Source organism: Acanthochromis polyacanthus, chromosome 19 (assembly GCF_021347895.1).
Source record: "Acanthochromis polyacanthus isolate Apoly-LR-REF ecotype Palm Island chromosome 19, KAUST_Apoly_ChrSc, whole genome shotgun sequence".
Taxonomy (NCBI): domain Eukaryota; kingdom Metazoa; phylum Chordata; class Actinopteri; family Pomacentridae; genus Acanthochromis; species Acanthochromis polyacanthus.
In genome coordinates, this window is record NC_067131.1 from 18941854 (window position 1) to 18957848 (window position 15995).

At 41.5% G+C, this 15995-nt stretch overlaps 1 protein-coding gene across 2 annotated transcripts in view; it reads left to right on the plus strand.

Annotated features, from left to right (window-relative positions):
• Positions 1 to 15995, plus strand: part of ep300a (E1A binding protein p300 a) — a 30223-nt gene that overhangs the window by 6537 nt on the left and 7691 nt on the right. For both annotated transcript variants that reach the window (XM_022199025.2, XM_022199026.2), the window contains exons 6-25: positions 37 to 276; positions 1718 to 1823; positions 1984 to 2109; positions 3301 to 3418; positions 4147 to 4288; positions 4832 to 4906; positions 5235 to 5308; positions 5555 to 5698; positions 6315 to 6803; positions 9162 to 9573; positions 9723 to 9841; positions 10063 to 10126; positions 10457 to 10632; positions 12886 to 12974; positions 14077 to 14157; positions 14462 to 14518; positions 14617 to 14694; positions 14809 to 14876; positions 15283 to 15433; positions 15785 to 15931. In XM_022199025.2, the coding sequence (XP_022054717.2) occupies positions 37 to 276; positions 1718 to 1823; positions 1984 to 2109; positions 3301 to 3418; positions 4147 to 4288; positions 4832 to 4906; positions 5235 to 5308; positions 5555 to 5698; positions 6315 to 6803; positions 9162 to 9573; positions 9723 to 9841; positions 10063 to 10126; positions 10457 to 10632; positions 12886 to 12974; positions 14077 to 14157; positions 14462 to 14518; positions 14617 to 14694; positions 14809 to 14876; positions 15283 to 15433; positions 15785 to 15931 (2956 nt within the window). The remainder of the gene's footprint in view (positions 1 to 36; positions 277 to 1717; positions 1824 to 1983; positions 2110 to 3300; positions 3419 to 4146; positions 4289 to 4831; positions 4907 to 5234; positions 5309 to 5554; positions 5699 to 6314; positions 6804 to 9161; positions 9574 to 9722; positions 9842 to 10062; positions 10127 to 10456; positions 10633 to 12885; positions 12975 to 14076; positions 14158 to 14461; positions 14519 to 14616; positions 14695 to 14808; positions 14877 to 15282; positions 15434 to 15784; positions 15932 to 15995) is intronic.

Sequence of the window (15995 nt, forward strand, 5' to 3'; positions counted from 1 at the left end):
AATTGTATTGATAATCTTCTCTTTTTGTCCTCACAGCTCTACTTGGCGTGGCCGGTGCAGGATTGGGCAGCTCACTTGGGGCGGTCCCTGGTGGCCAACCAAGTGCTCCCAACCTCAACCCGCCGAGCCAGATTGACCCCAGCTCTATAGAAAGAGCATATGCTGCCCTGGGCCTGACCTACCAGGGGAACCAGATCCAGGCTCCAACTGCCCAGCCTAACATGCAGAACCAAGGCCTGCAGGGGCAGGCTGGCATGAGGCCTTTGAATCCAATGGGTGAGTTAGCTTTATGTTTACTTGCTTGTACCTTCCCAGCTACAAATCAGTAAAAAGATACACCATTCTCTATAGACTTTCTTTTCCCCCAGTAGCCAGACACAAGCTTAGAAAAACCTTCAGCTTGTGGAATTGGTGAATTACTTCATTACTTCTGTTTTCATATGTCATTTCATACATGTGAGTGATGGAGAAATGGATTTTCGACATAGCTCCAGTATTTATCCAGGCAGGCAGCTTCGCAGCTCAGCTAGTGAAAAGTATGGGGCAACTGGCCCCCCCGCGTCAAAGTCCGCCCTAACGTGTTTTTTCCCCACACTGACCGGCTCGGATAGTCTCAATGAGTGTCCCACAACATACTAGAGATGAGAAGTGAACGAAAACCTCCACATTACTTGGTGATCGCTATTTGTTGTGGTCTGTATCCAAATCTCGGGACGCTAGAAAACAAATCTCGTTCCGAAATCACGCCAAAACACCGGTGGAGGAAACAGGTGTTTGCCTCAGGTGAAGAGAGATGAGTGGAGCGATTTTGTGTCAGATTACAGAACAGTTAGTTTTTTCTAAATCTGGTAAAACTAACGGGTCGTCAGTGCGCATTTCCAAGTTGTGGCAACAAAATGGTGCACTACACTTTGCGCAGCTTTCACAGACTACCGTACTCGGAGAAGGAAACGCTAAAGTTGTGGCTAAATGTTTTACAAATGGACCCTGAAACTCCAGTTGATGCACTTCGACGTAAAAACTTCGGTAATCCGACACAAAATCGCTCCACTCGTCTCTCTTTACCAGAGGCAAACAGCTGTTTCCCCCACCGGTGTTTTGGTGTGAGCTATCGCGCGATTTCTGAACGAGATTTGCTTTCTAGTGTCCCGAGATTTGGATACAGACCACAACAAATAACGATCGCCAAGTAATGTGGAGGTTTCCGTTCACTTCTCATCTCTAGTATGTTGTGGGACACTCATTGAGACTATCCGAGCCGGTCAGTGTGGGGAAAAAAAGCACGTTAGGGCGGACTTTGACGCGGGGGGGCCAGTTGCCCCATACTTTTCACTAGCTGAGCTGCGAAGCTGCCTGCCTGGATAAATACTGGAGCTATGTCGAAAAATCATTTCTCCATCACTCACATGTATGAAATGACATATGAAAACAGACCCCAGGTGGAAAAAAAACGAAGTTCCCCTTCAAGTGGCATTTCGGTAGGTGATTATTGCCAGCTGGAAAGTGGCACACGAAAGTACAATTTGTATGGCTCCAGGTAAAAATGGACGAGCTGCGTAAATACGGTATAATAAACATCTGTAGAATGTGTGTTTTATGCCATGTAGCTTGATGATTTGTTGAGTGACATTCCCAAGAAAAAGCTTGTTTACTGTTTTACCATTGCTGGGGAAGCACAGTGGATAAAGACATGTTTTCCCATTGTTTCCATGTGTAGGTGTAAATCCAATGGGAGTCAATGGAGGGGTGGGTGCTCCCCCTCAGAGCCAACAAGCCAGTCTACTGCAGGATACAATGATGCATCTCAATGTGAACAGCCAAGGGTAAGAAAGAACACAAACACATTAAGATGCCATTTGTCAAAATCCTTGATGAGAAGCACTGCTAAGGGGTTTTCACAACGTTGGTCAGTTGTGCCCTACACTAGGGCACACATTTGTTTTGAAATATTCCTTAAAACGACGCCTTCCTTGTCTTCTACAGTCTGATGAATGATGCTGGTGGGGTTGGTTCCATGCCCACAGCAGGTCCTCCCTCTGCCACAGGCATGAGGAAAGGCTGGCATGAGGACATCACACAGGACCTACGAAACCACTTGGTACACAAGCTGTAAGTATTAAAGAGGAACTCCATGACAAATTTGCATGCATTATCACACATATTCTTGGTGATGTACACTTTTTCCTCAGACAAAAGTACATGAAGTGTTTAAAAAATGCCTTTTATGCTCAAAATTGGTTTGTATTCATCTGCTTCGAACAAAAAAAAGTTTAGTTAAGTTGCCTTCACTGTAGCCCTGCTTGGTGTCTCTCACACATCCCTGTTTATAGCCTTTACAAGCACTAGTGTAGAGGCTGTTCCATACATGAACAACACATACAAGACCATTGTGCTATATTCAGATCTTAACAAGATAGTGGCCACGTTTATATGAAGTTTTTTAATTTGGAATTATTAATTTGGAATTACAGTTTTGTGCTTCGCGTTTACATGGAAATTTTAATACCAAATTAAGGGTTATATGGACTGCACGTGTACTCCCCTTCCTTAATTCCGCTGTAAGGCTTGGGCGTTGGAAAGGATTCTGATTGGACAGGGAGTGGACGTGACGTATCCCTGTTTACCGGAAGAAAACAAACTCCATTTGCTGTGGCATTTCTTTTCCCCAACAACATGGAGGAACAGCTAAAAAGCACGCTTTTTGCTTTGCTTTTTATTGTCGTTTTGAAACAGCAACTCGACAATGGCGTACTACTTCTGCTGCGCCAGTAAGGTCACAGAACGTGTACGTCGCTACATCGCTACGTGAGAAGCCAAGCATGCACAGAATGATGGGAATTAACTGCATTCAAGAATGGAACGTACACAGGAATTATGTTATTCGGAATTAAATTTATTTGGAATTAACATTTTAATTCGGAATTAAGTGTTTACAAGGAGATTTTAAAGCGGAATTAACTTTAATTCTGAATTAAAGAGGAATTAAAGGTCTCGTAAACATGGCAATTTAGTGCAGACAAAGAGGAACATTAACACAATAAACAGTAAGGATATCACTCTGTATTAGCACTTTTAAAATAATATACACACACCTCAGGAAAAGCCTGTGGTAGCAGAACTGTTCCAGCAACATACATAGCCCCAGAGAAACGGTACCCCAAGGGTTATGATTACGGTTTAGATGCTCCATCTACACTGATAATGCAGTGTTTTTTTAATGCGTTTTTTGATTGAAACAGGAGTTTAAAATTAATATTATAACCTTTTGCTTTCTTTCTGTGATTCCCCGCCTGCCCACAGTGTTCAGGCCATTTTTCCGACTCCGGATCCTGCTGCCCTCAAGGATCGTCGAATGGAGAACCTGGTGGCCTATGCACGAAAAGTTGAGGGAGACATGTATGAGTCTGCTAACAGCAGGGTACGTTGTTCTCTCTTTTTGCTGACTGTGTTATTCAGAAAAGAATGAGGACTTTTTGAACTCCGTGTCTATCATAGATCTGTTTCACATCTTCTAGAGGGATGGCAATTTTCCGCAGATTTCCGCCGATTTAATTTCAAATTTGAACACTTTATTGTCGCTGATGTTAACGTCGTTAACATCTCGCGAGACTCCCGTGAGACTTTCACTGAAGCTGTCGTTCGATTGTAAACGGCCCAGCAATTTGATAGTATATATAGTGTGTGTGTGTGTGTATATATATATATACATATATATATATATATATATATATATATATAGTATAGTACTTGTATATAGTGTATGTAGTATATTCTGAACTGAAGATAGTGAGAAAAGGTTGAAGAACATGTATGTTAATTTGCTGACTTAAACAAGTCTAGCATTATGTTTTTGCTCATTTTTCAGGCCCCCCCGAAATCAGAATTTGCTGTTGCCATCACTGCTTCTAGCACATTGCAGGATTCGGCTGCAAACCTAGAACTTAATAAAATAATAAGTTTATATTGGATCGTAAAGCCCATGCTTTGCTTTACCTTATTGGTAACTTGTCTTTTTTTAGTAGTTGTCAAAAGTTCTCCAAAAATACTATTGTAGCTATATTTAAAAATACTTTTTTTTCCCTGTTTTTGCTCTTAATATCTTTGAGACGTCCTATATTTCTCATTTCCTTAACCTCTTTTTGGCAGGCTGAGTACTATCACTTGTTAGCAGAGAAGATCTATAAGATCCAGAAGGAACTGGAGGAGAAGAGGAGGACCCGGCTCCAGAAGCAGGGTCTGGGCCTCGGTCCTGCTGGCATGGGTCAGCCCCCTACTGGACTTCCACCAAGTGAGTGGACATGTAGCATATGTAGACGTGGATGAGCTAATGCTACACTGGGCTGCACACATTCATGTGAATGACTGTTTAATCTGAAAGAATGTGAGATTTTAGTATTGATTTAATGCAAACTGCAATGTGTGATGGCAGATTTGTCATTGCGCTACTGTTTCTATTGTAGTATGTTGATGCCCTCTGTCCTGCGTTGTAGATTCCTCTATCTTATCCTGGCACCCTGTTGGCTTGTTTCACAGTTAATTTTGTTAGGCAAGCTCTTCCAAATACACTATCTTCAGTCACCTTTGCGGTACAGGTTATTTTGCAAGTTGGTAAATATCATATATACATATATTCTTCATGCTCTGTCCTACTGGGCTTTTTAAATATTGCTCAAACTGCATTTTGTCAGTCGCTGTTCAGTGTTGTGGTTCTGCATTAATTCAGGTGTTACTGATCTTTCCTGACCAAACAAACAGGAAAAAAAGATGAAACATTCACAAGTTTGGACAAACCTCCTTTATCTTTCTTTATCGTCCGCCCCTGTTTTTATAGATGGCCCCCTTCCTGACCCACCAATGGTGCGACCAACTGGACCAAATCAGATCGGCAACAGGATGCAAGGCCCAGGTAAAAAATCTGTAATGGACCAGGTTGTATTATATTAATTTATCAGTTTATGGTGAACCACAAAATTCACACTTTACGTTTGTTGTCTCAGCCCACAGGTTAGCTTAAATCAGAGAGAATCAAATGTATTTTCATGGGGGTGTCATATGAGCATCAGACTACAGATTATTATTTTGCCCCAGTGTAGACTCAGTATTATTTTAAATACACAACATAGAACCGTACTACTGCACATTTATAGGAACCATTAAAGAACAATTAACATGTCTTCTGTAGATTCCATGTAAATTGTGTCTGTGCTGAATGTCATAACTCTTTGTTTTGTCAGCGATGAATCAGTTCAATCAGATGGGGATGCAGAGGTCCACACCTCCTCTGCCCATGGGAGCATCTGGCAACCAGGTCAGTACTTAACACACCATGTATCATGTTGTTTTTTTGTGCCACACGAGTAAGAATTCACTTCAGTGAAATATGACTTCTTATGCAGTATTTTCAATAAAGAAATGTGTATGTCAAAATACACTTTAAAGTACGAGGAAACAAATTGTCACAAACCAGCTCACAAAAATACTCTTAAAACGGTCAAACTGCTCAGCTAAAAAAGTATTTAGAAGTCTTCTGCTAATGACTTTTTTATGCCTGTAGATGGGAATGGTTGGACCCAGGGTGGGCCCACCCAATGTCAACCAGCTGCAGAACCAGTATCTGCCCCAGGGACAGTTTCCTGGCTCAGGACCGGGAGCTCAGCCTGGAATGGCCCAACCTGGAGCTCAGGGAGGCATGGCACAGGTAAGATGACCTGCAGTTCTTTCTCTTCTTAATCTGAGATATCTTAATTGTAGATGTCTGGCAAGATCCATTTCTGTCTTTATTAAGGTGATAATGTCGATACAGGAAGAATAGCATGAGCAGCACATTCAGCAGAGCAGCAGCAGCGAGTGCTCTGCCTGTGTGTCTACATAGGTTGTGTTTAGGTGCAGTGCTGGGATTAATTTTGAAAGGCTTTCTGTGTAGACTTGGTGATAAGTTTTCTGAATGAGAAAAGTTGTTCCCATCCACAGTCAGATCTGTAGATGCCATCAAAAGTGTTGGATACAAAGTACTTTGAGTTTAGCTGTTCCTCGGAGAGTACTACCAGGGACCTTGAGGAGCAAGAACTTGGACTTAGCAACTACATTATACATTTTGTAGGCTTAAAAATACTACCAGTTTATTGTGAAAGTGCACACAGTAAAAATGGGATAGTGGTTATATTTTTTTCAAAAGAACAAATCATGACGTGAGGAGGCTCCCACACTTTAGACAAAGAATAGATAGGCCTGAGTAGCATCATATTTTATACATGTTTCATGTTGTTCAGTTATACTTCTGTTTACAATTTACTATCTTCTTCTTCTGTCCTCAGACACAGATGGGCACCCCTCCATCTCTGTCAGTTGCTAGTCCTCTAGCGCAGCCGGCTTCAGCCAGTGGTCCCGGTGGGGTCTCTACAGTGGGGCCAATGGGTCCCCAGAGTGTGGGAGGTGGAGGTCCCAACTCAGCTGTTGGAGCCCCTGCTTCCTCAGTGACCCCATCTAACACAAACCAGCAGCCCAACTCCATCCCCCATTTGGGACCCATGCGTGGCTCGCCCTCCCCTGCTCACAGCCGATCCCCTACTCCCCACCAAACACCGCCCAGACTAGCTGGGTCCCAGACGCCACAACCACACACCCCTAATGCACCGCAGCTGGCGCCACCTGCAGCCCCTCAGCAGAACCAGCTTGGACAGGGCCCTGGGTCCAACAAGCCCCTCCAGCAGCAACACATGGGGCCCACTGGTTCAACCACTCCGTCTCACCCTGGACTGACCTCCAGCTCAACACCGCATGGTAGTCAACTGCCACGCACTCCGGTCAGTGTGATCCACCGTTTTATCTATGTTGGTATTTAAATTATACTTTTAACTTAAAATATGTATGAAGAAGAGATTCCCTTGATCCTGTAGCAGTAACCCCTGCCTTTCAGGATGGTTTTCATCTGTCCCTTCACAGTATATACAATATATACCATACTGTGCCAAAGTTTTAGGCAAATGTGAAAAATACAGACAATGCTTTAAATTTAAAAATCAAAAACAAATCCTCCTTGGTACGTTGGTGGGCTGTTTTCACGCTTCCTGACAGATCATTTCAGGTTTTTTGGAGAACTTACCTCAGTCGTACTGTGGATGTGTTTTGTGTCAGTGGTCCAGTCCCAATCTTCACCAGAAGGACAAGGAACAAAATTTCCACAAATCTGACTCGGTAGGAATGTGACGGCCCTTGGCTACCTGTTCATAACATTACCATGACATCAAAATGTCTTTCATACTATTTTGGATTTTGGACTTTTTTTCTTCCTTTTTTTCCTTTCTTCCTAGGAAAGATACTTAGAGATCCACTCCAGGAAAAGTCAAATTTTCTATCTTAACATGTCCATATGCTCTTTTTTTTTTTACACTAGAACGCATATCGTGAGCAAAATAAGCAGTCAGTGCCATGGTAGAGCATTTCCTCCTTGAAACTGCAGCGTACCGATGACGGTCTCAAAAATGCAAATTCAGCCTTCTGCCGTTTTGTATGAAACAAACCTAAAGAACGAATCCTTCATGAGTTTCATGATACAAGGCTTTCTTGATCATCATTCTTTAGAGTCAGGCTTTGGTTTAAAGATATGTATATGGCTGAATTAGTCCAGTGTTACAACTTATTGTGTGGCGGAGCATAGTTCAGCCTTGATCCACACATTCTAAAAGAAAAAATGGTGTAGAATTGCATCCTTTTTAAGACATAAAGGGTTTATGTTTATGGAATAAAACTTGTAAATATTTAACTTTGATACACTGTTTGATACTGAGTTTGTGAGGACTAAATAAAAAACAGAGTGGTACTGTAAGGGAAACCAAGAATACATCACTACAAAAGATGTATTTAACGCCACAATGCTATGATCTGTGGATAATTCTTTCAGGTAAAGTCTACAGAAATGTGGACTCACAGAAAGTGTGCATAGAGGGTTAAAAATGTCTCCAAGAGAGCAGAGGTCTCATGCACTTGATGATTTGACAGTGGGACAGCCCAGAGCTCTCACACACTTAGCAAGAATATAGTGAGTGTGAACACTGGGATTGGTCCAGTGTCTTCTGTCTCTTCATGTAATTCCATACTGACTCCATGATCAGTGCTCTGTGAAGGGATACCATCTGTGGTGGGACTCCTTGTTCTTTATGATCCTGGCTGTATGTTTGACGTCACCGTCATGCTCCAGAATGAGTTTTGGGCCAGTGATACCTTCCTGATAACACTATGTGCTGGATAACAATTTGCTTTCTGTTTGAGCCAAGGCTTTAAAATTTTGACTCATCAGTCCAAAGCACCTGTTGCAATTTTTTCCAACACCCCAGTTGGTGAGTTGCTTGGCTCTGATACTACATTAGAGGAAAGGCATTGTGGATGGAAGTCTTCATACAGCTCACTTTTCATCAGTCTTTTCTGGCCAGTTGTGGGTGTACCATCGTCCCACTGATTTCTGTCGGTTTTGAGCTGATGCCTCTGCTGGACATAGAAAGTCTGTCGTCTGTGGCACTCAGCAGACAACATCACTGTGTTTGCGGTCCTCAAACCTGCCAACTCTTTGTGTGTCTCCGGAGAAACTTGTTCATCATATCTTGAAACACCTGTCTGATGCTCAATTTTCTGCTTTTTAGAGAACTTGCTTAAGCATTATAACCACCTTGTGTTTTGTTGCTATGCTTTACTTTAATCATTGCGAAAGATGCTTCGATAAAATTGCCATGTTACAGTACCCAGCTTCATTTAATCACTTTTGTTCAACTTATACATTATGCGTCTGTTTGTAGGTATAAGTCATTGTTTTTGGATTATGGTGTGTTAATTGGTGTCTTTCTTTAACCACAAACAAATACCCCACTTGAATATTTCACTATTTACAATGTGCTTGTTTATACATGTAAACAGTCAGTTTATTTTGAGACACTGTTGCAGAAGGTAACTCTGCTGAGACACAGTTATCAATATTGCTAAGTTAGCATAAGACCAAACATTTTACCATTGCTTCTGGTCTAATTACAATGTGCAACCTGCACTTTTCTGTTTTTCCAATGTTTTGCCAGTTGAGCTCCATAGTATGTTCACACACCTTGTTTCATGCATCACGGGTGTCATCTTTACTATTTCCATGCACCTGAGTTTGTTTCTGCATCTCTCTTCAGTTGTCCCAGAAGGGTTCGTTCCCAGCAGACAGTCAGGCTCTGACTCCAGCCTCCGTCAGCAGTCTGGACACTTCCTCCCAGCAGCCGCAGTCGGACACCTCAGCCGCCAACCTCGACCCCAAGATGGAGGTCAAGCATCAGGATGAGGAGGAGGAGAGCGACACCGGCAGCTGCTCCAAAGGAGGGAAGCTCAGCAACATTAAGACAGAGGAAAAGCCTATAAAATCAGAACTGAAAAAGGAAGAGTGTTCTGGAGAGGGAGGGAAAGGAGTTCCAATGGATACGTCGACGACGACGACGCCGGCATTGGGTGTAAAAACAGAAGACAGGAAACCGGAGGTGAAGAAAGAGGTGAAAGAAGAAGAGGAGAGTTCAGAGGCGGTTGTACAACAAGCTCCAGTGAAGAAGAAGAGTAAGAACCTAAGTTTTCACCCTTTTTTTTTAATGAGTCACACTGAAGTGTTAATGTGTAAAATGTAGTCAGTTTCAACAAGCATTTGAAAGAGTAGAAACCAATTTGCTGATTCTAAATGATGACTCTGATCTCCATATCTTTCCTAGTCTTCAAGCCAGAGGAGCTTCGTCAGGCCTTGATGCCCACACTTGAATCTCTCTACAGACAAGACCCAGAGTCTCTGCCCTTCAGGATGCCTGTTGACCCACAGCTGCTCTGCATACCTGTACGTGTCTCTGCTGAGGTTTAAATGTGTTTTTTCATCTGTGCCATGTATGTAAGCTGCCCTCTGACTTGCTTAATATCTTTGCTGGAGATGGTGAGAAATGTACATATATTCACTGTAACAGCTTCTCTTGCTATACTTGTCAGTTTAATTAAGTCAAAAATGCATTGACAGTAGTTTTAAGTGCTCATTTTTGACATGCACATGTTGTGATGTTCCAGGACTACTTTGACATTGTGAAGAACCCCATGGACTTGTCAACTATTAAGCGGAAGCTGGACACAGGTTAGTATTTGCTGCTATATAGTGCAAACTTTGATCATTCCTCGGAAAAGTAATTGACTATGACAAACTTCAATGTGGGAAGGTTTGCAGGTAAATTTGTGAACATGAATGAAATCAAGACATTTTTTATTTCATGTTTTCAAGATTTAAAATGAATTCTTCTTTTTTTGTTTTTTTACATGTTTGCAACATTACTAGCAAACATGTAACCAGCTGGTCCTATCTTCTTTTCCTTGTATAGGAGATACTGTATACTGTACAAGCAGTATGTCTTTAGTTTTCAAACTTTTTGCAACAAACTTCATCCCACGGTTCGTGTTTCGGTTGTAGGTCAATATCAGGATCCCTGGCAGTATGTGGATGACATTTGGCTGATGTTTAACAATGCCTGGCTGTACAATCGCAAGACATCAAGAGTCTACAAGTACTGCTCCAAGCTGGCTGAGGTTTTCGAGCAGGAGATTGACCCGGTGATGCAGAGCCTCGGCTACTGTTGTGGGAGGAAGGTGAGACAAAGTCCTTCATACTTGGCTGAATGGCGATAGGGATGAGTATCGAAGATTGGTCTTGAATTGGCAGCAGTCGTCTTCGAAGCATTTGGTGCGTCACTTTGTATTTGAAAGTCATCATTTCATTACCGTTCAGCATTTTAGTTTGTATATAGATTTTTCGCCTGCATCTACTATTTCACTCATGATGAAATGTTCAGTATTATGCTGCTGTTTTTTGTTTTAAACCACAGTTAGGCTAGGCAGGTTAAAATACTAATGCTGTGTGTTTTATGTAACGGTAGAAATGCTGGCAAACTGAAGGGACAATATGCTATATTTTGTCTGTTTTGAATTTTCTGAACAAAGTGTCCATGAATAATGTGTCCGGTCCATTCCTGTCAAAATATCATTGACTATCAGATAAAACAGCAGTCGTTACAGTAGTACCTGAGGTTGAACGTTGCTCAGACTTGTGTGTATCATTTGTGTATTTTTTTAAACACTTCCTTACATCTGTTGAGGTGACTGTTTTTAAGCATCGAAATTACCTGCACACACATACTGAGTCACTGCTCTTATCAAATGGACCTCGGTTTGGATTTCATTTATCCTGTGCGAAGCGTGTAAGATAGGCAGGCAGTCAGTGATAATTCTGTCACAAAAGCAACCCTTGATCAAATGTTAGTTCTCTCTCTGAACAACAATTAACAGCAAGCCGTGATCACTTTGTTTGTTAATAGAAAACGAATGGATAAAGGGCGCATTGAGCACTGGTGTGGTTGATAGTAAAATTTAATTCCATTAAATTCAGGAACCATATCTATCAGGGTACTGATTAGCATCAATACAAATAAGGAGAGTGGAGGTGGATAGTCCTAGTTGGTCAGTAAGAAGTAAGGCTTGCCTACAGGCTGGGGAAATACTGTTCTGTTTTCCTGCTTCAGAATCTTTTAAAGTTTGAATCCAGGAGAATAGCTGTTGTTATTGGTGCTGCTCGGCCTGTGACTCTTATCAGCAGGTGAACAGAGCCATCTTACAGAGCGTTGTGTGTAAGACTCCACCAGTTTATGAGGTGTGCTGTGAAGTTCTGTCTATACCAAGAGTATGTATAAGCTGGTCTGTCTGACTGGTTTGTGTATGTTTCAGATGCAGAAATTAACTCTGCTCATTCACATCTGAAGATGGAAGCAGTGAAGTGGGTTCATAGCTAAATTTGGCCTTGGGCATACCACCACGATATCACATTTCAGCTCTCATTAGACTCTGCTATTTTTGGTTTTGCAGACAAATAACAAAACTGATTTGCCCTTATTATGAAAGGCCAGCTGAAGAGTTCATTTCTAATAACGAGGCAAAGTAGCACTTGAATTACTTTTTTGTTTTGTTTTTTTGTTTTTTAACAAAACTAAGCTAAATGGCTACACATGCAGTTTAACTTCTCTGGTACCCCTTTCTACACTGCAAGATTTGAAAAGAAACATTGCATTCAAGGCTGCTTTCAATGGATCACAGGAGGGAATAGAACACTGCAGAACAGTTGTAAACCGTAGTTGCACGATGACATGTTGCAATGATGACCAGCGAGTTTTTGATGTTGCCAGTACACATGGTTTTATCAAAAAAAAACAAACGAGTGTCTGTTATGAAAATGTTGCCCTCTCTACCCTCTTTCCAGCCTGTACCATATGGCACAGTTACAGTTTGAATTTAGAGTCGCGGAAAACCTTTCATGTCTAAATTAATTTATTGCTGAGGGATATTCTCCAAATGGTTCAAAATTAGGCGTGAAAACTAAAACTAAAAATAATTAAATTGAAATGAATGAAGCTGATCAGTATCAAATCAAAATCTCGATTTGAAAACAATGCAGTTGGTGAATCACAAAGGCTGCAAGTTATTAAATGGATTATGCAGCACGTTTGGCCCAGAGTTTAAACAGTTGTCAATGGTTTTACATATTCATGCTGACCTTCTTGTGTGACAGTCCTGTTTTTGATGGTACGTCATGTGGTAATGCCCTATCAGACGTTGTTCATCTATTACACAGTAAATATTGAACTAAAGCAGGAATTCAAAAAAAAAGTAAAACCAAATCACAGTACCTGTCAAAAAAAAATCACAGTTGGGTGTTTTTATGATGGCTACGAGGGAATTTCACTTGTGAAATTTTTATGTTTGTTCACTTCACAGTGTCGTCGTTAATGACATTCAGCATAACAACAGGAGAAAGATTTAACTTATTGTTATTTCTTTGCTTCTTTCCCACAGCTGGAGTTCTCTCCTCAGACACTGTGCTGCTACGGAAAGCAGCTGTGCACTATTCCCCGAGACGCTGCTTACTTCAGCTACCAGAACAGGTATGGAGAAAGGGAAGGGCAATGAAGAGTGAAGGGAAGATGAATGTGTGGGTTAACAGAACAGAGAAGAATTGGACAACAGAGTCGATTGAAACTATTATAACAGACCTAAAATACACGTTGAATTGAATTGTATTTGGAGAAAAGGAACAAGATACCAAGTATTTATCAAAGTGTTGATCTTTGTCTCCATAAACACTTCCCTTCACTTTATGTTCCCCATTTTTTTTGTACTGCCATGTGGTGCCGAATGCACCGTTATTTTCACAGTCGTCTTCTCACATTCTTTAAGTTAAAGAAACAACTTTTCAAATAGCAACTCAGCCTACAATGTTTGATAGACTATTGGTCAGTGGTTACAGGCAAATCAGAGAAAATGTCTCATTTGTCTTTACATAAAATAATCTTTTGAACTCTGCACATTAAACGTGCGTTTTCCTTGAGGACGAAGCAGCACCAATGCTTATATTTTTTCGCTGCTCTTTAAGCACAGTGGCCTGCAGTCTTTTCCATTTTACTTCACTTCATTGTTTTTGTACATACCTGAAAATCTTACTGGAATGTGAAAGGACTGACTGTAAAATAACCCACTTGAATGAACAGCTGTCTGTGCTTCCGTGTTCATGTTTGTTCAGTGTTTGTGTTGCGTCCTGTGCTAGAACTTCCTGCTCTGTTAGCTGTGACGGTGGTGGTTGTTGCTCATCCTCTCATGTCCAAATTGCTAATCTGTGCTTTGCCTCGGCTCTCTGCTGCGTGTTGTCCATAATGTTTGTCTCGTCTTGTTCCGGGTCTCTATGACTTGTCTGTCCTCCCTTCCAATGGCTGTGATGTCAACATTGGCTTGCTTTTGCCTTGACCAACCATGCACCTCCCAACCCATCCCCCATCCCCTCACCCCTCAAAATCATGACTGGCTGTTGCGATGACGACTTCCCGCTGTCCTGCGCTCCTCCTTCCTGCACTTCCCGCTTGCTCCGCTTGTGACACCGTGCCTTGCCCATGTCCTGTACCGTTTGGTGACTGCCCTCCCGTGCGCTGTCTGTGATTGACTGTGCTGTGGGGAACGGTGTAGTTCACCAAAATTTGGGCTTCTCGCTGACAGGTACCACTACTGCGAGAAATGTTTCAACGAGATCCAGGGAGAGACCGTTTCCCTGGGTGACGACCCCACGCAGCCACAGACGTGAGTATTTGCCCATTTATTAAGCAGCTTAAAAATGGTCATCCTGGCATTTTCATTAATTCACCCGAGCTACATTCAGCACTGTTTATTTTTTCTTTTTTTAATACTGACTACATGTTTTTTTTAAATGTTTTACATGTGGTGCAGGATTGGCTCAGCAGTCCTTACTCTGCCTTTAGCCTCTGCCTCTGCCAATTATTTTTTTAATATAATTACTGCTTTTCTAAAGACACTTTCAAACAGTTCTACTTGTATCTTTACAGCCTTGTCTTGTTCCACATATTTGTCTCTGTAATATTTTCAGATCAATTAACAAGGATCAGTTTGAGAAGAAGAAGAATGACACACTGGACCCTGAACTGTAAGTCAAATGTCATAGTGTAAAAAAAACACACAAGCAAAAATGTTTCAGGGACTGAAGGATGTATTTTTTGTCCTCACTCCTGCTCCTGCTTTCAGGCTTGTTGAATGTATGGACTGTGGGCGCAGGATGCACCAAATATGCGTCTTGCACAATGACACAATCTGGCCATTGGGGTGAGTGGATTTTTTTTCATTTGCAGTCATTCTCAAAGTCTTGTTTCCATTTGCTAAATATTGTTTTTTTTAAGTGGCTGAACTTGGGTTTTTTTTCCACTTACTGTGCCACAGTTTTGTATGTGATGGCTGCTTAAAGAAGACAAACAAGACAAGAAAAGAGAACAAGTATTCTGCCAAAAGTAAGTAGTAGTACCACGATCCCAGCTCATCACTTTAATATTTGTACTTCTTCTTCACAAAGAATAACAGTGTAGTCTATGTGTTTTCAGTCCCGATGTAACTAACGAAGCAGACTTACATTATTGTATTGTCACCTTTTACCAAATGAAGGCTCTAATCTGAAACTGTAGTTCCATATGCATCAAGGTTTGACCAAGGCATTGTGCAAAATAAATGGAGTTTCCTCTGTCATGCTGACTCAGTGAACTTAATCTTCAGGAATTTACAATGTGGCAGAAGCACACCTGAATACAGAGTTTAAGTAAACGAAGAGTTTACATAAACAAAATTCTGATTTAGCTTCATTGCACTTTTCAGTAATTTTCTCCCAGCAGTTTTTACAATTGTTGACTAACTGTCACACAGGGTTACCACAGACGAAGTTGGGCTGTTTTCTGGAGTCAAGGGTGAATGACTTTTTGAAGCGTCAGTCCCACCCAGAGGCTGGAGAGGTCTCCATTCGAGTCGTCCACGTCTCCGACAAAGTGGTGGAGGTTAAACCAGGCATGAAGTCCAGGTAGAAAACCAAACATACAGTCTTCCCATTCAGAGTTTGAGATTTCTGTCTAGTTTGCTTACAACAGCGCTTGTCTGTCAAAGGAATGTAGAGGTTTTAGAAATTACAACTAAATGGAAACTTGCAGCTTGGTCAAAGCACGACCAGGAATTTAATGTTCAAGACGAAATGTTGGTATTCAGAGTCAAATCATGTATTTTACTGTAAACAACTGTTTAAATAGTAGCTTCTCAGCTTTAAGAATTAGTTTTTGTTAAAAGCTCTAAGTGCTGCTTAGTATTTTTGGTCAAATTTGCGTTTCGTACGTTCTGTACGTTTACTCTTTTTTTTTTTTTTTTTTATTGTCTCCAGATTCGTGGACAGCGGAGAGATGTCAGAGTCTTTCCCATACAGGACAAAAGCCCTTTTTGCATTTGAGGACATTGATGGAGCAGACGTCTGCTTCTTTGGTATGCATGTGCAGGAGTACGGCTCTGACTGCCCTCAGCCCAATCAGAGGTAAGGATATCACCGTAATAGAAAGTCTGCCTTTTTCCTCATCTTGAACAATCACATTTTTAAA